Source organism: Lathyrus oleraceus, chromosome 6, assembly GCF_024323335.1.
Source record: "Lathyrus oleraceus cultivar Zhongwan6 chromosome 6, CAAS_Psat_ZW6_1.0, whole genome shotgun sequence".
Lineage (NCBI taxonomy): Eukaryota > Viridiplantae > Streptophyta > Magnoliopsida > Fabales > Fabaceae > Lathyrus > Lathyrus oleraceus.
In genome coordinates this window covers 152,029,659-152,055,249 of record NC_066584.1, presented here as the reverse complement: position 1 = coordinate 152,055,249, position 25,591 = coordinate 152,029,659, and the positions used below count along the sequence as shown (strand labels likewise).

At 38.7% G+C, this 25,591-nt stretch overlaps 1 protein-coding gene across 1 annotated transcript; it reads left to right on the top strand.

Annotated features, from left to right (window-relative positions):
* The first annotated feature begins 610 nt into the window (after positions 1-610).
* LOC127094497 (uncharacterized) lies at positions 611-1,666 on the top strand. Its single transcript, XM_051033325.1, has 2 exons — positions 611-816; positions 964-1,666. Exons 1-2 carry the CDS (start codon positions 611-613, stop codon positions 1,664-1,666), a joined length of 909 nt encoding a protein of 302 aa, XP_050889282.1.
* The last annotated feature ends 23,925 nt before the right edge of the window (positions 1,667-25,591 follow it).

Sequence of the window (25,591 nt, the reverse complement as noted above, 5' to 3'; positions counted from 1 at the left end):
ATCAGCTTGATGTCCTGAGAGGAAAATTAAGGCTTTGCATTTATGAAGAGTTGTAGCAATTAATATGGAGTGGGAAAAGTAAGCAAAGTAGTGTCTATGTGGCTAAAATAAAGCGCCCCATTATGGTAAATCATCACCTATTTTTGGAAATACCATCTATTACCTTTTCACACGTTACCCCCACCACCTCACTACCTACTCCAACTCTTCCAACTTCCTGCTTCTTCCTCACACTCCTCTGCTAGGGCAACTGCAATTTTTCCACAGAAACTTCAAAATGTCACAACATCAAACTACTTCTGCTTCAAAAACTACTAAGTCTACTCAAACGGTTAGCGCTTCTTCCATGGACTTTCACGATGATGAGATTCTGGATGTGGTTCCTCTATCAGTTATTCCCTATGAGGCCCTTGATTTGAACCATCCCATGGATGCCTTAGCTTCTGCATGCCCCAATCAAGGTAACTTCTCTAGTATCCCTTCTGGCTCATCTCATGCCACTAACTCTAAGGAAGATATAAACCACACTGATCGTGTCATAAGAAACCTAGTCATTAGAATCCTTAATGAAGGACATTCTGTAAAGGGAGTCTCTACTCCCCTGTCTAAAATGTACCCCTCTCCTGAAGTTGCACAACTTAGTGAGAAGGATGACGATTCCTCCAGTTCTGAGAAGGACATGGCTGCTGAAGGTTTGTGCTTTCTAGGGCATACCGTGTCTGGTAAAGGAAAATCGGTGGCATCTAAAACTACCAATGCTTCCCATTCTGAGAAGCATGATGTTACAAATGATGTGATTGACCTAGAGGATGATAGGTCTGATGATCAAGAGGATAGCTTACTTCATCACTTAAAGCCAAGTGTGGCTAAGCGTATGAAGACTCAAAAAGGAAGATCTGTGACTGAACTGATGTCATCTAAAACAACTAAGAAGACTGCTGGTGTTGGTCCTTTCAAATCTAGGAGCAAGGTTGCAGTGAAGAAGAGGAAGATTAGAGAAGTTTCTGAGTCTGAAGAGGATGTTGAGGAAGATGTCCCTGACATCTCTCCTATGAAGAAAACCACTGTGAGGAAGTCTCTTGGTAAACTTGTTGCTGTGCATTTGGATAATATTTCTTACCATCTTGAGGATGGGGCCGCCAAATGGAAATTTGTGATTCAAAGAAGGGTGGTTGTGGAAAGGGAGTTAGGAAAGGATGATGTTGAAGTCAAGGAGGTCATGGACCTGATAAAGACTGTTGGGTTGATGAAGACTGTGGCTGGGTTCTCTCAATGCTATGAAGGTTTAGTTAAGGAATTCATTGTCAACATTCCTGAGGATATTGCTGATAAGAACAACAAGGAATTTTGCAAAGTGTTTGTGAGAGCTAAGTGCATCACTTTCTCTCCCACTATTATTAACAATTTTCTGGGCAGAAAAGTTAAGGGTGCAGGTGAATTGGAAGCTACCGACAATGAGGTATGTAGAGAAATTACACCTAGGCAGGTGAAAGGGTGGCATATTAAGACGCATCTTCCTGCTGGGAAGTTAATTGTCAAGTATGCTATATTGCATAAAATAGGAGCTGCAAATTGGGTGCCTACCAACTACATTTCCACAATTTCTAATACCCTTAGAAGATTTATTTTTTCTATTGGAACCAAACTGAATTTTGACTATGTGTAAGACCCCAATTTTGACCCTAAGATCCCTCATGGCATCATAACATTGCATTTGCATTGCCTCAAGGATCTTTAGCATCTTGGTTCCCTTTTCCTTTGGGTGGGACTCCTTGTGATTGGTTTGAGATCACCAAGCATGCTTGAATTATACATCATTGTTTCTCTTACTTTTGTTTACTAACCAAAACCACAAAAATGTGTCACTAATATCTTTTGTTTAAAGCTTGAGTATCATCCAAGACACTTTGTGGGTTCTATTTAGATGATCAGTCAACACAAGGGAATGGCTTGAGATACTTCCAACAGGTTCAAATGGGGTCTATTCGTCAGTCAAAACGTTAATCTTGAAGGAGCAAAAGTTTTTTCATGAGTTGTCATGCTCGCTAGGCGAGCAGAATGGGTCGCTTAGCGAGTCCCAAGAAAAGCCACCAGAATCACCTACGCTCAGAGGAATTTCTTGAACTGTCATGCTCGCTAGGCGAAGCCCACGTGTTTAAAAAACAATAAAAACAAATAAACAAATAAATAAATAAATAAAATATAACAGAAAATTTTTGGACTTGGGCCTCTCTCATTTGAGCCCACAGGTCCACAAAAATCAGGTTATAAATTCAGAGTTTCAGTGAAACAAAAGGTAATTCTATTCCTATTACCCTGGCAGGGAAAAGATAGTGAGAGAAGAGCTAACAGAGTTCAGAGCAACCTCCAGAGACTGAAGGGAACTCATCGGCAAAGAACCAATTCCTTCATCTAGGACTGCCTTTTTGCATGAGCATCCCTAAAACCCCAAACTCATTGATTTTTCTTCTCCTAAGAACACGTTTATTCCTTCTACTACAGGCGAGTAAGTCTCCAAAGGTCGAGCATCCGGTAGATTACGTAGTAACGTCGTTCACCCCAAAACACAAAATTTAACCCGTAGTTGGTCGAACTACGTTTTGCTCTGATTTTTATCCCAGATGAGATACGTAGGCATAAGACGTGATGTCTTAGCGAGCACACTCCTCTTTAACCCATAGGTAGCCGAGCTACGAAGACTCTGATTCTCAGATTCAGATGAGATACGTATGCAGTGGATGCGACGTCCGTGCGAGTCATTTTCTTTTGACCCTTCTTTTAATAAGTAGTACATTAGATAAACATACACGCTTTTCTCATCCCTCCAATCATGTTTCCACAAATAAATATTCCACAAAACAAACAACCTTTGCAACAAATGTGAAAAGGGCTCCCTAGGATGTTTTGGGTGCCTAACACCTTCCCATTGCATAACCAACCCCCTTACCCAAATCTCTGACATTTTTACTAGTTTTTGATTCGATAAAACTTTTAGGTTTTCGTTCGCTTTCTAACCATTCCTTTGGAGAAATAGAAGTGCGGTGGCGACTCGACTTATATGATTTACCTTGGATTTAGTCAATATCTCTAATGGTAATGAATACCCCGCTACAGTAGGCAATGAGTTTATCCATTCAAACACAAAATTGTAAATAAATTGTACATTCTTTTCTCATCCCCCCGATCATGTTTGCACAAATATCTTTTCACAAATACCAACCTACCTTACAACATTTTTAAAAAGGGCTCCCTTAGAGTACTAAGGATGTGTTGGGTGCTTAAAACCTTCCCATTGCATAACCAACCCCCTTACCCAGATCTATGACATTTTTATTAGTTTTTTATTTGATAAAACTTCTCGGTTTTTGTTCGCTTTCTAACCTTTCCTTTGGATAAATAGAAGTGCGGTGGCGACTCGAATTATATGATTTACTTTTGATTTAGTCAATAAATCTAAAGGTAACGAATACCATGCTATAGAAAAGTGGCGACTCTGCTGGGGATGGTGAAAATCCTAGTGGGTTTTGCCTACTTTTCATATTTGTTGTATTGTATTGTATATTTTTTGTGTGACATATTTTTGTGCAATTTGGGATTACTATATTGTATGTAATGATTGAATTGCTTGATATTAATTCCTTGTATGCTTGGTGATCTTTGTGAGATGAGTTCTATACCCAGACTCGAGTGCACTTAGGATAGGAGAATGGCATAGTCTTGTTGACTTGTGTGGAGTTATTCCTTAGCAAGTTGACTTGCAAGTCCATTCACTTGGTGGAGGTTATGTTGGGATCAATAATCTCACACAAGTAAGTTGTGGTTAGACATTAATCTTTCCAATATAGACCTTAGAAGCCAAGGACCTTAGTTTACCAAGCCCATCTTGGCCTATTCTTAGGATGTAGTGCGAAAGTCGTTCAAGTGTAAGATTTGATACGATTGTTACGCGATACTACACTCATAAGAGTCTCTCTTGAGAATATTTTTGGAATACGAGTAGTCGTTTCTCCAATAATATCCGAAAGATGGGATGATGACTATGGGAACCTCTTGTAGAACATGTTTGGCAGGTTTAAACCCTAGTACGCTCCCTTTTGGGTGGTTCTTAACCTAACTCCATGCTCGTGACTTACAACAAACCCTTGATTCATGGTTGGTCCGTTCATGAATCCTTAATATCAATGGAACTTGGGTGTTGATAAGGTATAAACCATAATCCACCAAAATGGATGATTGATATTAAGGATAACATAATCCATCCCATGACTTTTGTTTGGTGTGCTTTGCTTGATCCTTGAGTGTGATTGTTGCATTCATGCATTCATGCACCCATTTGAATCCATATCATCAATAAATAAGAAAATTTTCAAGGAACTTAAGGGGTTTATTTGCAAAATAATCAAACATGGAAAGACAAAGAAGGAATACAAAGAAGTACAGTTTCAGACAACCAGATTTGAAAGAGTTAAGGAATCTGAAATCCTATGTATTAGATCCTTTGGGTTTCAAGGCTCGTTTTGGGAAGCTTCTTCCTCTTCTGACTACTCAGGTGGATGAAGGATTGGTGAGTGTATTGGTGCAGTTTTATGATCCCTTGTACCGTTGCTTCACGTTTCCAGATTTCCAGCTTTTGCCTACCCCTGAGGAGTATGCTTATCTTGTGGGTATACCTGTTCTGGATCAGTTGCCGTTCAGTGACTTGGAAAGGGTTCCCACTTCTCAAGAGATAGCAGACATGTTTGGGTTAGGAAGAGGGCGTCTGAGTATCTCATGCCTTACGAGTATCCGAGACCTACACCTATGATTATGGCTGGGCCTTCAACCCTCCCTAATCAAGGAGTAGAGGAGTTGAGAGACGAAGACCGTTCATGTGCCTGGATCAGTGAACGTGAAGAGTTGCTTCAGCAGATTAAGGAGAAGGATGTGTTGATTGAGTTTCTTGAGCATCAGGTTATTGATGACCCTGATGATGTATGGACTTCTCTACTTCCTCAGTCTTCTAAGTTCTGGAAGAGGAAGTATGATCGAATCGCCAAAGAGAAGGCCGATATGGAGTCAGCCTACGAGAGGGAGGTGAAGAGGCTCCGCGCATCTTATCTTCCTAAGTCCCGAGCTTTAGATGATTGTTTTTAGGGATCCATAGGATGATTATTTTCCTTTTCTCTTGTATATGATTGACGATGTTGCACTTCTTTTCCCAGATATTATTTGATGAGATATTTCCATATGTGATAAAATGCATAATATTTCCCGAATTTGCAAATAAAACTCTAAAGTTCCTTTGAAATAAAAAAAAAACAAATCATATGCACAAGCATTGCATGCATCATATGCATAAGCAGGTTTTGTTTCCGGTCCCTTGCCCTGTGGTCTAACTCTGTGTCCTTCATTTATTTTGAAGACAAGCTGACTCACCGGTACTACACTAGAGCCAACATTTCAAGACTGATGGATCACTTAGAGCAAGAGAACCGCGAGCTGAAAGAGGAAGTGTCCAAATTGACTGCCCTAATGGAGTCACTCATGGCTGCCCAGAGCCAGTCTTCTCCGACACCTTCAACTCCTCCCCAGAGGACAGTTATCTCCGAGATTGTCTCCTCTACTGTGCCCGCTGCCAGTGCACACTTTGTTCCAACAACCATGCCAATCGGGTTCCCGTGGGGGACGCCTCCAAATTTCATGCCTGAGGGTCCTGTTCCTACCTTTGCTTCTCTGCCGGCATCTAGCTCGGTCTTTGCCGTTCCTCCTCCTATCGTGCATACTTTGCCCAGGGTAGACGACACCATCTATCATTTTGAGCCATCTGAGGGTCCAGATGTTTATGAGATGATGGATTCTATGAACGATCAATTTCTTGAGCTTCGCAAGGAATTGAAAACTCTCAGAGGGAAGGATCTTTTCGGCAAGTCTGCTGTCGAACTCTGCTTGGTTCCAAATGTGAAGATCCCTGTGAAATTCAAGGTCCCTGATTTTGAAAAGTACAAAGGAAATACTCGTCCTCTCAGCCACCTGGTCATGTATGCCAGGAAGATGTCGACTCAAACCGATAATGACCAACTACTCATCCACTACTTTCAGGACAATCTGTCTGGTGCCGCTTTGCGTTGGTACATGGGTTTAGACAGCGCGAACATCTGATCCGTCAATGATCTCGGCGAAGCCTTCTTCAAGCAGTACAAGTACAACGTGGATATGGCTCCCGATAGAGATCAATTGAGAGCCATGTCCCCGAAGGATAAAGAAACATTTAAGGAGTACGCCCAGAGGTGGCAGCACAGATCGTGCCTCCGCTAGAAGAGAAAGAGATGACTAAGATCTTTTTGAAGACTTTAAGTCCTTTTTATTATGAGAGGATGATTGCTAGCGCTCCTTCTAACTTCACCGAGATGGTGAATATGGGGATGCGTCTAGAAGAAGGGTTCCGTGAAGGACGGTTAACCAGAAAAGAAGGCTCTTCTGCCAAACGTTATAGGGCGTTTGCAAAGAAGAAAGATGGAGAGGCACATGCTGTGATCTCCCATGAGAAACCAAGAAGACCCTCTGTGAGGAGGAAGACTGTGCGTCCCGCCAGTAACCAGCACCAGGTGGCTCATAAAGCACCTGTTTGCAGAGACAATCAACAGTATCAGCAACATAGTAACAATCAACAACCACATCCGCAATATCAGCAACAACAGCAACGACCGCAGCAGCAGGCCTACCAGCCTCGAAACAGTAATCAAACCAGCACAAGTTACGAGAGGAAAAGGGTCACCTTCGATCCTATTCCTATGACGTACGCAGAGTTATATCCCTCTTTGATAGAAAGGAAGCTGATTACTCCGAGAGACCCACCGGCTATACCTGCTAACCCCGAGTGGTGGTATAAGCCTGAGTTATATTGTGTTTACCATTCTGGTGCTCCCGGCCACGACGTGGAAAATTGCTATCCTTTGAAGACCAAGGTTCAAGACCTTGTGAGGTGTGGTATTCTAAGTTTTGAGGACGTGAGCCCTAATGTGAAGAAGAACCCATTGCCCGAACATGGGAAATCTGTCAACATGGTCCAGGGTTGCCCTGGAAAATACAAGGTCAAATATGTCAGTCATATTCAACAGTCTCTGGTCCAGATACATCGTTAGTTGTGTGACTACAGTCATTATGAGCATGACCATGATAGATGCCGAGTCTGCTCTGTTAACCGATTGGGTTGTTGCCAGGTGCGCAAGGATGTTTAGGAAATGCTGGACGAAGGAGTCATTGAGATCCTTCAAAACAGGAATGTTGATGAAAATGAGCCTGAGGTCAATGTGATCTCCCCAGTGTTCCGGATACCCGAGCCTGTTATCATCAAGTACAATGGTAGCAAGCAGAAGACTTCTCCTGTTCTTATCATTAAGCCTGCCGGTCCGGTGTCGTACTCTTCCGAAAAGGCAGTTCTCTATCGCTACAACGCCGTAGCAGTAGAGAATGGGAAAGAGGTGTCCTTGCCCTCTTCTTCTGTTGTGAATATTGCCAATGTTAGCGGTTTGACCCGTAGTGGCCGTGTATTTTCAGCACCGCCGAAGCCTCAAATTAATGCTGATTTTGTTGAACGCCCGATCGAGAACGCTGTGAATTCTCCGAATCCGGCACTTGCTGTTAAGCCCTCCTCCGTACTGAAAACTCCTACTTCTGTTGGCCCGAGTGGCAATGTGAAAGAAGACGGTGATGAGATGCTGAGACTCATCAAAAGGAGCGAGTACAATGTTGTAGACCAACTTCTACAAATGCCATCCAAAATATTTGTGTTATCCTTACTCTTAAATTCAGAACCACACCGAGAGGCTCTGCAGAAGGTGTTGGATGTGGCATATGTAGATCATGATGTCACTTTGGAGCAATTCGATAGCATTGTTGCGAACATTACTGCTTGCAACAACCTGAGCTTTTGTGACTCTGATCTCCCTGAGGAGGGAAGAGATCACAACCTGGCATTACATATATCTATGGGTTGTAGAGACGACGCCATGTCCAATGTACTGGTGGACACCGGGTCATCATTGAACGTATTGCCAAAGTCCACTCTCTCAAAATTATCATATCAAGGGCCTCCCATGAGGCAGAGTGGAGTAGTTGTGAAGGCTTTCGATGGGTCTCGTAAGACTGTGATTGGGGAAGTTGATCTCCCAATCAAGATCGGACCAAGTGATTTTCAGATTACCATTCAGGTTATGGATATTCACCCATCATACAATTGTCTCTTAGGCAGACCATGGATTCACGAAGCAGGCGCCGTGACATCCACCCTACACCAGAAGCTGAAATTTGTGAAGAACAAGAAACTGGTAGTGGTAGGGGGAGAAAGGGCTCTCCTAGTGAGCCATTTGTCTTCCTTCTCTTATATAGATGCTGAGGTTGAAGTTGGAACTCCTTTCCAAGCTTTATCTATTGTTGAGCCTATTGAGAAGAGAACTTCTTCATTTTCTTCCTACAAAGATGCAAAGGTGGCCATTGAGCGTGGAGCAACCACTAGTTTAGGAAAAATGATTGAGTTAGAAGACAACGAGTCCCGGGCTGGCATAGGTTTTTCTTCTGGTACTTTCAACAAGCAAGTGTTATTCAAGAGTGGAGGTTTCATCCACACTGGTCTATATGAGGAGGTTGTTGCCGTTTTAGAAGAAGATGCAGAGGATTCTAGCAATTTCATCATCCCTGGAGGGGTCTGCAACAATTGGGTCGATGTGGATATTCCAACAGTTGTCCATAAGTCAACGTAATAATCACTTTGTTTGAAAACCCTTCTCCCATGCCAAAAGGAGGAGGGATGACATTGTTGGCGCATAAGTACAATGATATTTTCATTCAATAAATTCATGTTAAATGTTTGTTTTTCCAATTATTTTCCCTTTTTGCTTTTTGCATGAAATTGGTGATCACATAAAACCCTAAAAATAAGAATAAAATCAATCTTTTCATCTACATAATGATTTGCTTTGTTTGAATTCTAAAATCTCTTTTATATCCAAAATCATTACGCAGGTTGATTTCTAAACCCATTGAACATAATGACCCAACACCATCTCCCAATTTTGAATTCCCTGTATTTGAGGCAGAGGAAGATGATGTTGAAGAGATTCCTGACGAGATTATCCGTCTGCTTGAGCATGAAGAAAAGATCATTCAACTGCATCTCGAGAATCTGGAAACAGTCAACTTGGGGTCTGAAGATTGTGTGCGAGAGGTAAAGATTGGGGCACTTCTGGAAGAATCTGTAAGAAGGGGTTGATTAAGTTGCTACGAGAATATGTTGACGTCTTTGCCTGGTCATATGAAGACATGCCTGGTCTAGATACTGATATTGTGCAACATTTCCTACCCTTAAAGCCTGAGTGCATGCCTGTAAAGCAGAAGCTTAGAAGAACTCATCCTGATATGGCCGTGAAGATCAAAGAGGAAGTTCAGAAGCAAATTGATGCAGGGTTCCTGGTGACTTCTATATATCCTCAATGGGTGGCCAATATTGTGCCCGTGCCTAAGAAAGATGGAAAAGTCCGGATGTGTGTGGACTATAGAGACTTGAATAAAGCTAGTCCGAAAGATGATTTCCCTCTACCACATATTGATATGTTGGTAGATAATACAGCTAAATTCAAAGTCTTCTCGTTTATGGATGGATTTTCCGGATATAATCAGATTAAAATGGCACCCGAGGATATGGAGAAGACAACATTCATCACACCTTGGGGAACATTCTGTTATCGAGTGATGCCCTTCGGTTTGAAGAACGCCGAAGCCACGTATCAACGAGCTATGACCACCTTGTTTCATGATATGATGCACAAGGAGATTGAGGTATATGTTGACGATATGATTGCTAAGTCAAGAACGGAAGTTGAACATGTAGAGCATTTGTTGAAGCTTTTCCAGCGTTTGAGGAAATATAAGCTTCGTCTGAATCCTAACAAGTGTACATTTGGAGTCCGTTCCGGCAAGTTATCGGGCTTTATTGTTAGTGAAAGAGGTATTGAGGTTGATCCTGCAAAGGTCAAAGCAATACGAGAGATGCCTGCGCCCAAAACTGAGAAGCAAGTCCGAGGTTTTCTTGGCCGCTTGAATTATATCTCCAGATTCATATCCCACATGACTGCCACATGTGCGCCTATATTCAAGCTCCTTCAGAAAGATCAGTCCCATGATTGGACCGAGGATTGCCAGAAAGCTTTCAATAGTATTAAAGAGTATCTGTCTGAACCTCCAATTCTGTCTCCGACCGTAGAAGGAAGACCTTTGATCATGTATCTGACTGTTCTTGAAGCCTCGATGGGTTGTGTCCTTGGCCAACAAGATGAATCAGGGAAAAAAGAGTATGATATCTACTACTTGAGTAAGAAGTTCACTGATTGTGAGTCTCGATACTCAATGCTTGAAAAGACATGCTGTGCTTTGGCTTGGGCTGCTAAGCGCTTACGCCAGTATATGATAAATCATACGACTTGGTTGATATCCTGAATGGATCCAATCAAGTACATCTTCGAGAAGCCTGCTTTAACAGGGAGAATTTCCCGTTGGCAGATGTTGTTATCTGAGTATGATATTGAGTATCGAGCTCAGAAGGCTATTAAAGGTAGTATCTTGGCTAACCATTTGGCACATCAACCTATTGAATATTATCAGTCAGTTCAGTATGACTTCCCGGATGAGGAAATTTTGTATTTGAAAGTGAAAGATTGCGATGAGCCTACACTTGATGAAGGGCCAGAGCCTGGTTCCAGATGGAGTATGGTGTTTGATGGCGCTGTAAATCAGTATGGAAATGGTATTGGGGTCGTGATTATTACTCCTCAGGGCGCGCATATTCCTTTTACAGCAAGGCTAACTTTCAAATGCACGAATAATATGGCTGAGTATGAGGCCTGTATTATGGGATTGGAGGAATGTATTGATCTAAGGATCAAGCATCTTGATGTATATGGTGATCCGGCCCTCGTTGTTAATCAGATTAAGGGTGAATGGGAAACAAATCATCCTGGCCTCATTCCATATAGAGATTATGCGAGGAGTATTTCAACGGTATTTACTGAGGTTGACTTCCATCATATTTCTCGAGATGAGAATCGGATGGCAGATGCTCTTGCTACGCTTGCTTCAATGATTGTGGTTAAACTTTGGAATGAAGTACCCAATGTCACTGTGATGCGCTTGGACAGACCAGCTCATGTATTTGCAGTAGAAGAGGCAAAAGATGACAAGCCATGGTATTATGACATCAAGTGCTTTCCTCAGCAGCTTGGATCTCTTTGGGCAAAACCGGTATTTTGTGGTTGATCCCGATAAATCCTTTATCTCCTCGGATAAATTCCCTAGTAGAGTTGTTGGTGTGGTGGACCTTGTCTGTGATAACTCTCGTCCTCATCTGGAATGATTGATGATTCATCCCCTGCAGAGTTCTGTACTTCCTGGTATCTCTGATCCCCAACAGATTGGATACTCCCCGGTGAACTTGGCTTTCTCTCTTGAGATATAGTACCAGGTGGTTGATTCCTGGACCTGGTTGTGTTAGGTATGTCTGTCTGTCAGCATACATCATACATAAACCACACATATTCATGCATAATTATAACATTCAGATATTCATGTTGCATTCTTTGCCATATATCTTTGTTTGCTGTCTCCTGCTATTTGGTGATATACTTCCCCGAGCAGATGTGTGTGTCTGATCTCTCCATATAGAGTCAGCTCCATAAGCAGAAAGCGTCTATCCTTTCTTCCATATTCCTCATCGGGTTATATCCTCGTGGATGTTGATTGTTTTTGTTCCTTCCCAACACATATACTGGGATGGTTCTCCCCATTGAGTTATATCCTCACCGGGACAAGTCTTGATTTGGTGTGCCTATCTAGTTTGATCCTAGATCGGTCTCTTGAGACTCTTTTCCTGTTTCCCCGTGGGAATAATTGCTCAATAATTAGTAATTATTATCCCCGACGGAGTCTGTGTTTCTCTACCCTCATACCAGTAGTTGTAAACCCTATTTCTTCCCTTTTTGCAGAGTAACTATTTTTGCTCATCTTTAATTGGTGACAATTATCTTCATCCAATATTTGGTGATGATATCCCCTCATCTGCTTGGATAATTGTCCTGATTACACAATTTATCCCCAGCGGGTCATCTCTCGCCTACCTTGTTATTGTTGGTAACGATTGTTTCTCCCCTGAATTGGTCATCATTATATACCTAGTTTCGGTATCCCAATGCCTTTTCTTTTCGGTCGATTTATCCTTTATTAACCCAGTAACCGGTTGTGGATACTCGTCCATGCGAGTATATTATCTACGTTCTGACGGTAATAGATAGTATATCTCATGCACTCTCGGGTCTGAAGCCTTCTGTCCTTCCCCAGTTGAGTAAGATTCATAGCCCCTTTGTGGAGTCGTATATCCATCCTGTAATCGAGTTTTCTTTTAGCCCTCTTTTGGATGATGAGTGTTTTGGGAATATTCCCCAATTCACGCCTTGGTTGGTCACCTATTATATGCCCAGTAACCGGTATCCCTGGTGTTCCTTCCTCTCTGCTCCCTATTATGACATTTTGTCCCCTGTGGAGTCAGAATCCCTGAGTTGAAGTATACCTTTTAGGTTTTCCTCAGACGATTTGAAGTTTTGATATCTCTCACCCTTATACTGGTCTTGGATATTCATCTCTTCCTGAGCATGTTGTATCTCTCACCCTCATACCTGGCGTTCAGATCACATGTCTCTTTGAGCTTATTACCTAGTAACCGGTAATACCTCGTCCCGCTGCTTCCCCAGGAGTGTCTTTTTAGACATTCTCAGCGAAGTCCCTTAGTGGATTATTTTCATCCAGATTTTATCCGAAGTATTCGCTGTGGATAGTTTTTTGCTGTATTGGCATATTCCCCAATACATGCATCTTCGAGTCAGCTTGAGTCTTTCCATTGGATCTTTCTCCTTTGGAATTCTGTTCCCCACGCTTTGAGTCGTAACCTGCTCGTGCATTTTTATCCCTTTTCTATCCCCAGGAGAGTCCCCATGGTCTTGGTCCCATGGAGTGAATTGCTCATATGGATTATCAGTGGCTTCTGATTTCTTTGCTTTTGTGGACACATATCTCCACAGAGTGCTACCATTTTTCATACCTACATTTGCATCAGAAGGTCTCTTAGGGACCAAAATTCGTCTCTTTGTTATTATTTAAGCCCATTCTACCCCGTCGAGACGAAGATTTTAACCTTCACTTCTCCGGCTAGAATGACCTTAAATAAGGGCATCTGTAAGACCCCAATTTTGACCCTAAGATCCTTCATGGCATCATAACATTGCATTTGCATTGCCTCAAGGATCTTTAGCATCTTGGTTCCCTTTGCCTTTGGGTGGGACTCCTTGTGATTGGTTTGAGATCACCAAGCATGCTTGAATTATACATCATTGTTTCTCTTACTTTTGTTTACTAACCAAAAGCATAAAAATGTGTCACTAACATCTTTTGTTTGAAGCTTGAGTATCATCCAAGACACTTTGTGGGTTCTATTTAGATGATCAGTCAACACAAGGGAATGGCTTGAGATACTTCCAAAAGGTTCAAATTGGGTCTACTCGTCAGTCAAAACGTTAATCTTGAAGTAGCAAAAGTTTGTTCATGAGTTGTCATGCTCGCTATACGAGCAGAATGGGTCGCTTAGCGAGTCCCAAGAAAAGCCACCAGAATCACCTACGCTCAGAGGAATTTCTTGAACTGTCATGCTCGCTAGGCGAAGCCCACGTGTTTAAAATAAATAAATAAATAAATAAATAAATAAAATATAACAAAAAAATTTTGGACTTGGGCCTCTCTCATTTGAGCCCACAGGTCCACAAAAATGAGGTTATAAATTCAGAGTTTCAGTGAAACAAAAGGTAATTCTATTCTTATTACCCTGGCAGGGAAAAAGATAGTGAGAGAAGAGCTAACAGAGTTCAGAGCAACCTCTAGAGACTGAAGGGAACTCATCGGCAAAGAACCAATTCCCTCTCATATAAACCCTAAGAGTGCTTTGCAAACCCAACCGGGCCATTCAATTTCATCGGTCTCTCCAGTCAGGTTTGCCTTATTCCCATTACTTTATGCTTTTAATTTGAATGCTCTGAATGTATGAGGTATTAGGGGTGAATTTGATACCCTTTTGATGCATGTGTTTGACAAGAGGTTTAGGCCTCCCACCCTTGGTTGCTTTTTGTGAGCTTTTTTGTGAATTTTAATGGCATGATTCATGTGGTTACATTTTGATTTGGGGGTAACTCTTGATTACCCTATCTTGTTTCTCTAACCTGTTTGTTGAGTTTTGTTTTGTGAGGGCTCATATGACTCTTGCAGAGATGGCTTGCCTGGTGTTCCACTTTATTTGTGGGATACCACCTGGAGGTTTATTCTGATTACCTGTACTGACTCACTTTCTTTGATGGTGATAGCTTGAGAGATCTTTGGGTTTCTTATCTCTTAAATTGTTGTTGCTTCGGATCTTTATCCGCGTGGTATTTTTACTTTTCCCGCATTTTACCGCTTACTTAGGTTTCGTATAGCCTCTCGTGGCATGTCATTTAAGGTAGCGCGGTTCCTTCATCTAGGACTGCCTTTTTGCATGAGCATCCCTAAAACCCCAAACTCATTGATTTTTCTTCTCCTAAGAACATGTTTACTCCTTCTACTACAGGCGAGTAAGTCTCCAAAGGCCGAGCATCCGGTAGATTGTGTAGTAACGTCGTTCACCCCAAAACACAAAACTTAACCCGTAGTTGGTCGAACTACGTTTTGCTCTGATTTTCATCCCAGATGAGATACGTAGGCATAAGACGCGATGTCTTAGCGAGCACACTCCTCTTTAACCCATAGGTAGCCGAGCTACGAACACTCTGATTCTCAGATTCATATGAGATACATATGCAGTGGATGCGACGTCCATGCGAGTCATTTTCTTTTGACCCTTCTTTTAGTAAGTAGTACATTAGATAAACATACACGCTTTTCTCATCCCTCCAATCATGTTTGCACAAATAAATTTTCCACAAAACAAACAACCTTTGCAACAAATGTGAAAAGGGCTCCCTAGGAGTACCTAGGATGTTTTGGGTACCTAACACCTTCCCATTGCATAACCAACCCCCTTACCCAGATCTCTGACATTTTTACTAGTTTTTGATTCGATAAAACTTTTAGGTTTTTGTTCGCTTTCTAACCATTCCTTTGGATAAATAGAAGTGCGGTGGCGACTCGACTTGTATGATTTACCTTGCATTTAGTCAATATCTCTAATGGTAACGAATACCCCGCTACAGTAGGCAATGACTTTATCCATTCAAACACAAAATTGTAAATAAATTGTACATTCTTTTCTCATCCCCCCGATCATGTTTGCACAAATATCTTTTCACAAATACCAACCTACCTTACAACATTTGTAAAAAGGGCTCCCTTAGAGTACTAAGGATGTTTTGGGTGCTTAAAACCTTCCCATTGCATAACCAACCCCCTTACCCAGATCTCTGACATTTTTATTAGTTTTTTATTTGATAAAACTTCTCGATTTTTGTTCTCTTTCTAACGTTTCCTTTGGATAAATAGAAGTGCGGTGGCGACTCGAATTATATGATTTACTTTTGATTTAGTCAATAAATCTAAAGATAACGAATACCATGCTACACTATGGTAGATTTATGTTGGAACAAATTATCAAGCATGCATCTACTAATGCAGTTAAGTTGCCTATTGCCTTTCCCTCTATGATTTGTGGGATTATCCTGAAGCAGCACCCTGGTATTCTGAGTTCTAATGACTTACCAAGTAGAAGAAAACCATCTTTGTCAGTGCACTATAATCTGTTTGAAGGCAGTTATGTCGAAGACATTGTCATGACATCTGCCATGAAAAAGCCAGCCTCAAAAGTTGGAACTATTGTTGAGCTGAAGGAGACTCGTAAAGAGCTGGGTGAAGGGATAAGGGTATCAACAGTTAGGAAACAATCGTTAGAAGCCCTGATTGCAAGCTTGGAGAAAGCTGAAGGTGAGAATATTGAACATGCTAACGAAGCTGAAGCCCACACCTCTAGTGAGAGGACTGCAACTAATGATGAGACAAGTGGAAATTCTGTTTCTGATGATGATGAAGCTGCAAGCTCAAGCTCCTCTGATTAGCTCTTTTGAATTTGGCCCCTTGATGTGATGGATTTTCTTGATTTTGGCAACTCTATTTTGCTGTTTTTGGCAATTCTATTTTGTTGTTTTGTTGGTTTGTATCTCAGCTTGCTTACAGCTGATTATGTACTTGTTTTTGTAACCCTTAAGTTTTGACATTTTGGTCTATGACTGAATATACATTTATTTTGTCTCTTTTGTCTCTTTTGGATAAAAAGGGGGAGAAGTAGCTATAGCCATAGCTGATGTTTGATGTTATGAGGGAGGGAGAAATATTTTGTCTGTGTGAAGCAGATTGGTGCTTGGTGTGGACTAGATGAAGGGGGAGGTGGTGTGTTCTGAGCACAAGCGCGTGTGTGTTTACTAGTGGCTATTTTTGCTAGTAATATGTGTATGTTTACTATTGCTGCTGCTGAACTGATATTTTATTTGATTTCTTGTGAACGTACGATCTGATGTATGTTTTAGCCAAAATTTGCCAAAGGGGGAGTTTGTTGGTTCTATGTGTTGGCATCAATTTTGGTAAAAATTAGAGTTATCACAAGTTGTCACGCGTGTTGTCTTGACATGTGATATCAGCTTCTTGCGGGATGTTTAAATATGGTTGTGCAGGATTTAGCTAAGATGTCAGACCCGATGTTAAGACATGTGTATACAGAACATTCAGTCTGAATGTTATGTATCTTGAGATTGCGCTTTTCATGCAAATCTGTGTGTGCCTATGTGGAGATTGAATGCACTATTCAAGGAGTAATTTGATTTAAAACCAGATTATTCTATTTTCCAATAAGGGATGATTAGCTTCTGTTTCTTAGGAGATACGCAAAGAAAATAGAATTAGGGTTTTATGTTGCCCAGGCCCATTCAAAAGCTTCTATTTAAAGGCCATGTAAAACCTGTTTTATACACACAAGAAACGAACGATAAAGTGAGAGAGTTTTAGGGTTTTAGTCTTGTGTGAGCTTGTGTATTATGAGTCATTCATTCATCTTATTGATGTATGAATTGGACTAACTTTTGTGTTGTAATTTGTAAACTCTAAGCTTTGAAGCACGAGTGTTTGTTTACTTGGTTGAAACTTTTAAGCAAGATCAAGTATGTGTCCTTGAAATGTGTCTTATTTCTTTTGTATTTGTTTTTATATCACTGCTGTGATTGAGGGGGAGTGAGTAGGGTCTCATATCTAAGAGTTCTTAGATAGAAGTCACACTGGTAGAGATTAGGTGAAAAGACTGTAACTTGAAGTTGTTTACTGAGAGTCTTTAAACTAATTTTGTTTAGTGGATTTCCTTCCTGGCTTGGTAGCCCTCAGATGTAGGTGAGTTTGCACCGAGCTGAGTTAACAATTGCTTGTGTCGCTTGTTCAATTGTTTCTTTGTTTTTATCATGTTTATATTTTATTTGTTGTTCAGATATTAGTGTCGTGACATTACCTTCGACATCTGATATCTGATACCAGAATTTCAGTGGTCTTCTCTATTTGATGCCTTGCTCTTCAAGATAATATAATTATGCATTTCTGTGCTGCTTAATTTTAAAAGTCCAAGGGAATTTTTGGTTTCTATTGACATTCTTGTCTATTGGATTGCTACCCATTTGGTCAGATCTTTTCAACTCTTAACTTTTAATTTTGTGCATAGGATTAGTCTCTTCATCTTCTCCCCACTTCTTTAATTTCAAAGTCTCTCCCTCCCTTTTCAAAACCTTCTTTGTTTGAACTTATTTTGTTCTAAACTTTGACCACTTTTGCAAAAAGACAGAAACTTTGGCCTTATGCCATTGCATTTTCAAACTTCTTTTCTTAAATCAAACTTGTAAATAAACTTAACTATACCAGACTTAAACTTTCAAAAAAGCCAAAAAGAACTAACTCATTCAAACCATTTTTAGGCCTTTGTGCCTTTCAAACATAATTTTTGTTAAAAGCAATGCATCCACTTTGAAACTTGTATCACGAACTATGAGGTTTTTATCCCTCATTTTTATGTTGGTACGTATGCACAAGACCGAAGGTCTTGCCAAACACAAAAATATAATTAATGAATTATTTTCTCATCCCCCCATTCTATTTGTTTGTAAACCTCACTTTGTACCAAATACATATGCGCAGAAAAAGGGCTCACTAGGAGTACCTAGGACACTTTGGGTGCTAACACCTTCCCTTTGTGTTACCAACCCCCTTACCTGTAGTCTCTGACCTTTTATTAGTTTTGATTTGAAAACTTCTTAATTTTGGGTTTCGTTCGTACTTTTTCCCTTTTCCCTTGGAAACAATAAAAGCATGATGGCGACTCTTGTTATTTGATCTCTAACTTATCCATAGCATGATGATCATGAATTTACCGCTACACTAACCTCTAGTTTAATAAACCAATCTGAATCCATTACCCACTCATCCCCAGGATCACAATTCATCCAACATGAACTGGCTCATCTCATAATATAGACGATCCTTCCTACTATTTTGAATGTTATAACTTGGATGTGCTATGAGACGAAGAAGAGAATTGACAGCTTGAGGATAAAAATCAATACTTTTACCGCAGACATATCACGTGTAGTTCTTGATTTGCATAAATTTTTATGTGATTGCTTCATTCATAAACAGATATGAGTGGTAGGATGGAGCAAATGGGGATGATTGAGGGCAGATGATGTGGATTGACCAGAGTTACATTCTCTCTTTGGTGGTGCCATATTTTCTGCAAAAACAATAGTGAAAACAACAAGAATTTTTCAAGAATATGATATTACTTTATGATAAGAAGATAGAATTAAGATTGGAATGAAAAAGAAATGCCTAAAATTCCACTTTTATAGGTCGGCTTCGTGTTCAGCGCGTTTGTTTTGAGATCTAACGCGCCCGTGTTGGACAACGGTAAGGTCAATGATCATTAATCTAATAGACAAAAGAAAATGTTCAAAATCCTTGACGGTCAAATCCTTCAAGGCGCCCGCATTAGAAGGTAACACGCCTGCATTGAAGCCTGGTGCGTTTGTGTTTTTCCCAGGGGCTAACTCCATTTTTCCGCACATAATTTTTCTCTTCTCTTAGTTTCTTAATGTTGTATGCTACATTTATTTCCCTTCTGATGATTCTACACATCCAACAACATAAAAATACAAAAACAATAAAATGAAAACACACTCAAATTTAAGTTAACGGAAATAAAAATTAACTGGAATAAAAAATCATTACCTAACCATGGCTTACCTCTCATTCAACACTTCTTTAAGGTCACGAGCCTGACTCTAGAGCCTAGGGATTTGCGAGCATCAGAGACTCCATATTTGATTCTTTATCAGTAACTAGCAATGCCTTGAGCTCCTTGCTCTTAACAGTCAAAACCTTTAAGTTTCCAGGATCTTTCATTGTAACACATCCATCTTCATAAATTTTATGAATTATGTAAAACTCATCTACCTTACATATAAACACACCTAACATCCTTTTTAGTCTAGACTTCCACCATTGGACCCTATGTCCCACTCTCAATTTTTCTTTTGCCAATGATTGCAACAACTTTGTCACCTTGTAGCATTGAGGATTCTGTATGGCTTCAAACACATTGAAAACCACTTGTTCTTTATTGAACCTCAATGACAAATACCATAACTCTACATCAATAAAAGCTCTTCCTTTTCTAGAAATTTTTCTTCCTAGAATTAAAGGAGTTTCAATGTCTTAAGGCATGTCCAAAATGAAAAAGTTTACCAGAAAAACAAGGTTATTCATCTTAACAAATACATCCTCTAAAATTCCATATGGATACGTTACTTGATGGTTAGCTAGTGTGAGAGTCATATGAGTAGGCTTAGGCTCTCCACAGACCAACCTTTTCATCATTGAGAGTGGCACCAGACTAATGCTTGTTCCCAAATCACAAAGAGTTTGGTCAACTTTTACAAGTCCAATAGAACATGGGATAGTAAACCTACCAGGGTTGGTAAGTTTAGATGGAAGTTTCTTCTGGATTATCGCACAACACTCCTCATCCAAAACAATATTTTCATCATCTCCCAAACTTCATTTTCCAGAGAGTAGTTCTTTCATAAACTTAGGATATACCGACATTTGTTCCATGCTTCATAGAAGGGGATGTTGACTTGAATCTTCGTCAACATCTCCTTAAAATATTTGAATTACTCTTATTTTTCATCTTTCTTTTTAGGCTCAGTAATAATATGTTTCTTGGTCCTCCTCAATGGTGAATTTTTGTCTATAAATATGTAAAGAGACCAACCTTTAATCTCATCATCACTCTTATTCTCACTTTTTTCTCCCTTTTTTTGTCCTATTCACTTACTACTTTCTCCTTACTTTCCTTCTTCTCATCATTAACTTTTGTGAGTATCTCTGCCACTTTACTCCTCAACCCTATAGCACTACACTTTTCATTCTTCGGGATATCTATAGTATTAACGCTAAATCCCCTTCATTAATTTGTATGAGTTGCTATTTGCTTCGACAACTCACCAATTTGTGCCTCTAAATTTTTTATGGAGGCCTCAGTGTTCTTATTGGTTTTCATTTGACTCTACATCATCTCTTATTATACCTAACTTATCTTTTGAAAACTCTCTTGAGTGGTAAGCATGAATCCCTTAAAGTTTCTTCCAAGATTGAGAGTTTTCGTTGTGGTGCTTGAGTTTCTTTCTGAACACCTCGAGTAAGATTCAGATTTTGGATATTGTTGCTCCAATTGGGGTTACGATGATCCTTCCAATTTGGATTGTATGTATTAGAGTATGGATTGTTCCTTTAGATGTTAGCATACTGAACTTCCGTACTCTCTACGTCAGGAACACACTTAATGTTAGAATTCCCTCCCCCATATAAATTAAGGTCCTTACCTGACTCATAATTCCTTGAGTCAACTAACAAGCATCTAACTTTTTGGTTAGAGTTGTCAGTTGGGAGGGTTGAGTAGTTTGTTTCTCTACATCTAACACACCTTTTCAATGAGTGTCTCTCAAAGTACCTCCAGTTGAGGCATCGATAACAATTCTGGTGGCAGTTGTCAACCCTCTCATAAAGTGTGACAATTGATCCATTGAACCCAGGTTATAATTCAGGAACTTCTTGAGTAACAATTTGAATCTCTCTCATGCATCTGATAAAGATTCACTATCATCTTGACTAAGATTTATAATTACAGTTTTTCTTTCAAAAAACTGCACATTCGAATAATATCTTTCTATGAACCTGTCTTATAATTCCTTCCATGTGTGTATTGTCCCGTTGGCAATACATTTCAGCCAATTTTTAGCTCTACTTATCAAAGAAAATCTGGACAAACGTAATTTCACTTGATCATCAATGATATCTCCTACTGGCTTGCACATGGAACATGTCTTATAGAACTTTGCAGGATGCTCTCAAGGATCACGAATAGCTTAATCTTTGAACAAACTATCTCTCAAACCCTACATTATGGAATTTTTAATATCAAATTTCACTTGATTCGTGGGTTGGAATCTCCATGAAATTTGATCAACATCGATATGCCTACAGTAATCACCAAAGGTCTGTCATGGTGGATCTTCCATCTTAGTTTCCTCTTTATGTTATTGTTTACCTAACATTGCCTCGATGTTTTCTTTACGGAGTGCTCTTTCATTTCTCTCGATCTCTAAATCCAATGGCAGAAGCGTTGACTCAGAACCTCGTAAAAACCTAGAAAATAATACCTTAGTAGCATTGTGCAATGAAAAACAACGTAAAAGTTAAAATTCAAAATAACATAATTAATATTAAGCAAAATAAAACAAATTAAGTTGCACACTATTCTTTGTTGAAAATATCAAAAATCCACGACAACGACGCCAAAAACTTGATGATCAATTTACTAGCAAGTGTACTAGTTCTGCTATCGAGTAATAAAATAAATTCGTCTCCACATGGATTGCAAACTTAAAACAATATATTTTGTGTGATGGTAAATAAAAATAGTAATTGGGTTTAAGCTTGTTTGGGTCATAAACACAAGAAAAGATTTTTATAACGATGATTAGAAAAGCGGTCAAGTCGCATTATCAAAATCCCTTGTTTCTACTTTATTGATGAAACATGCATTAACATACATGCGCTGACTACATAGTTACGTGACTGACTAACTATACCACTACACTAAATCCCTTGGCATGTACCTTACTAATCTAGGCGTTAACTAACTGATCCCTCATGCAAATTGTCTCGTCGGATTAGGCAACATAGCACGTTAATTCGCAAGTCACAATTTATAATCGTACTATCCCTAGGAAAATAGAAAATTCAAAAGTTAAAGTAGTTTAGATAAATATCCCTAGGATCATTAGTCACCACTTATCAATATCGATTCAAATTCTGCAATAATCAAAAAGCAATGCACACAGTCATTAACTGAATAATAACAATAAGTCATAACAATAATATTAATATCATCCAATCATATGTCTCAATCAATAAAAAATAGGTTCATCATCAAATTTGACCAAACCTAGAGGAATCTAGCTACTTATGCTTAAGCTGCTGAAAACTAATTCAACCAACAGATATAAGGCGAATGATCTACTTATCAATGCTGACGCGTTGCACCATTATTACTTCAACTCAAGTGTGTTGCTTTTCAGTGCGAGTTTCACGGTAGAAAAACTTACAGAGTTTCCACCATATTTTATTCATTCCTAAGGAATATGGAAAATAATGATAAAACCCTAATAGAAAGGATAAGACGATCATCATAACCGAATTTGGGTTCGAGAGTCAGTTAAGTGAGGGGAAGGTGTTAGGCACCCCTCACCTTCGTTGTACTCAACGAGAACCTTCTATAGCCTAGGGTTTAGTGTGTTTGTATAAGGGATCGTTTGCATGTTAATTATTTCTACTTGCTTTTATTTACTTACAAAGAGAGAGACATGTACAAAAGGATAAAATGGGAAAAGAGATAGTTTTAGGTCAGGGGACTCGCCAGAGTTTCGCAACTTTGTGCCTACATATTCACATTGAATGGTAAGAAAGTCAGAGTCTATGTAGTTTGACTCTTTGTTTGTTGGTTAATTTTAATTTATGAAAATGATTTGTCTTGGTTGAAAATTATATGCATGGGGAAAAAATAAATCTACTTGTCTCGCAGGGCGAAAAGGGAAGGATTTGTCACACTTAGAGAAAAATGAAAGATTTGACGCGTGATGTGGATTTTAGTTATGTTTTGAATTGTGAATGAGGTTAAGTTAATTTGATTGTGAAAAAAAGTATGGTTATGTATATGGGTCTCATGGATTATTTACAAGAGGTGAACATTTGAATTTAATTTAGTCAAGGGTTTAGAAATATGTACAAATTGATTGCTTTAATAAATTTAAAAATATAAATAACCTAATTAAAAATAAAACATGTTTTTATATTTGTTATATTTTTTTTTTGTAATTGATTAAATACTAACAAAGAAAGGTGAAAGAAACAAATATATTTTTGTATTAATAATCAAAATTTAGTTAATTTAAAAATCTAATGAGAACCAAATGAAGTTGACCTAAACTTGAATATAAAGAAAATGAGATTTTATATTTTTTCTATTTTGCTCTTTTTTATTGATTTACTAACTAGAATAACCTAACTATATAATAAATCATAACAAAATCAATTAGAATCTTAAAGACCAATAGAAATATATGGATTACCTATTAAATTATGATTTGGATAATAAAGCTAAATTGATTTGCAAGAAAAGCTATATTTATGACCCATGTGCGACAACAGATAAAATTGACGTCGTTGTTGGAATCTCCTGTCGATTTTAACCAATATCAGAGTTATAGGTGTTGCGATTCTATATTCTGGCTCATGCGTTCTTATTGTTTTGTCCTTTACGTGATCTAGCATAAAAAACTCAAGTTTTTGAAAAATTGGGTTCAAATCGAAACTTTTACGTGCCATTTTAGAGGAAAAAAAATCAAGGTGTTGTGATTTTAGGACAAAAAATGGGAAACCCCCTAAAAACCCCAATTTCCTTGTTTTTCTATTTTTTCTTTATTTATTTTCCATTTTCATATTTTCTAAAAAATCCAAAAAAAAAAGTTATGGAGTCTTATTTTAATTTTATTTGATTTTTAGTGATATTTCTTTATTTTATTTTAATCTGTTTTCATTTTTCCAATTGTTTTTTCTCATTTGAACATTGTTGATATTTTCATATTTGGTGGATTCACTACTACAAATAACACATCTAACGTCGTCTGCGAAATGTATTTAACCTTGGTTACATAGGCGTAGTAACAAACACTGTTATGAAAAGCAATCACTTGCACCTCAGTGTTTTTAAAACCGAGGTTAGAAATTAAAAGGTCGTGAGCTCGATCCCCAACATCAACATTTTTATTATTTTCGGAACTGGATGGCGCACTCAATATTATTACCTAGGTTTTATGTAAACACCGAGGTAATATCTCAATGTTATTAGCTCGGTTTTATGTAAACACTAAGGGGATACTTTTTTTGTACTGTCGTTTGCACCTGTATTAAATAACCATATTCCTGAATATAGAACCATATTTTACATATTCCTGAAACAAAAAAATTGTACATTTTGTCAATTTCTTAATCTGAAACATTGTACCATAAATATTCATTGATTAAACCAAATGAAAACCCAAAATTGCACAGACTCTATAATTTTAAATCAAAACTAAAACAAAGAATTATTAAACAAAAGTAATAACCAAAATGGAAAGTTTTGTAAGGTGTCCAATAGGATTTGTCACTGGTCCTTAAGCACCTATAGTTTGAACAATATTCGAAACTAATTAGGTTAATCAACAACAACTTTAAATATATAATACAATGATTAAAAAAGAGTAAAATGATTAATTATAAATTTCAAAGGGATATAAAAGATTTACTTACTAGTTTCCCATATCCCTTCTTCATGATCACGACGAATAACATGCACATCATCTAAATAATTTTCTTCAGATGTTTGACGTACATGTGTTCTTAAAAAAGGCGTCTCATAGGTAAAATATTGATTTTCATCAGTATTATCGGGAAAATGTTTACCTTGAAGAACAATTAACCATCCAATCACCCTATCATTCATTCAACATCATTTCATGACCATTACAATCAAAATCCACCATTTTAATCATCCATTCAATCCATGTTACAAGTAGTTGGTTTGTTCATGATTTTTCAACTTTCAATGCTTTGATCCACCCATAAATTTGACCTAAAATCATCCCACAAAGGTCAAAATCTTATTTCCCATCATGGTATGATCATATGAACTCAAAACATCCACCATTGTACCTTGGAAATCAAGAAATCACAAAATCCCATTTTTAGGCCATGTTGATTGGTCACATTTTGGCAAGAATGGCCTATGGGAAGTTCCAAAGACCATAACTTTCTCATTTTTCAAGCTTTTTAGATTCCAATTCAAGCCAAATGTCTTAAATAACTTCCT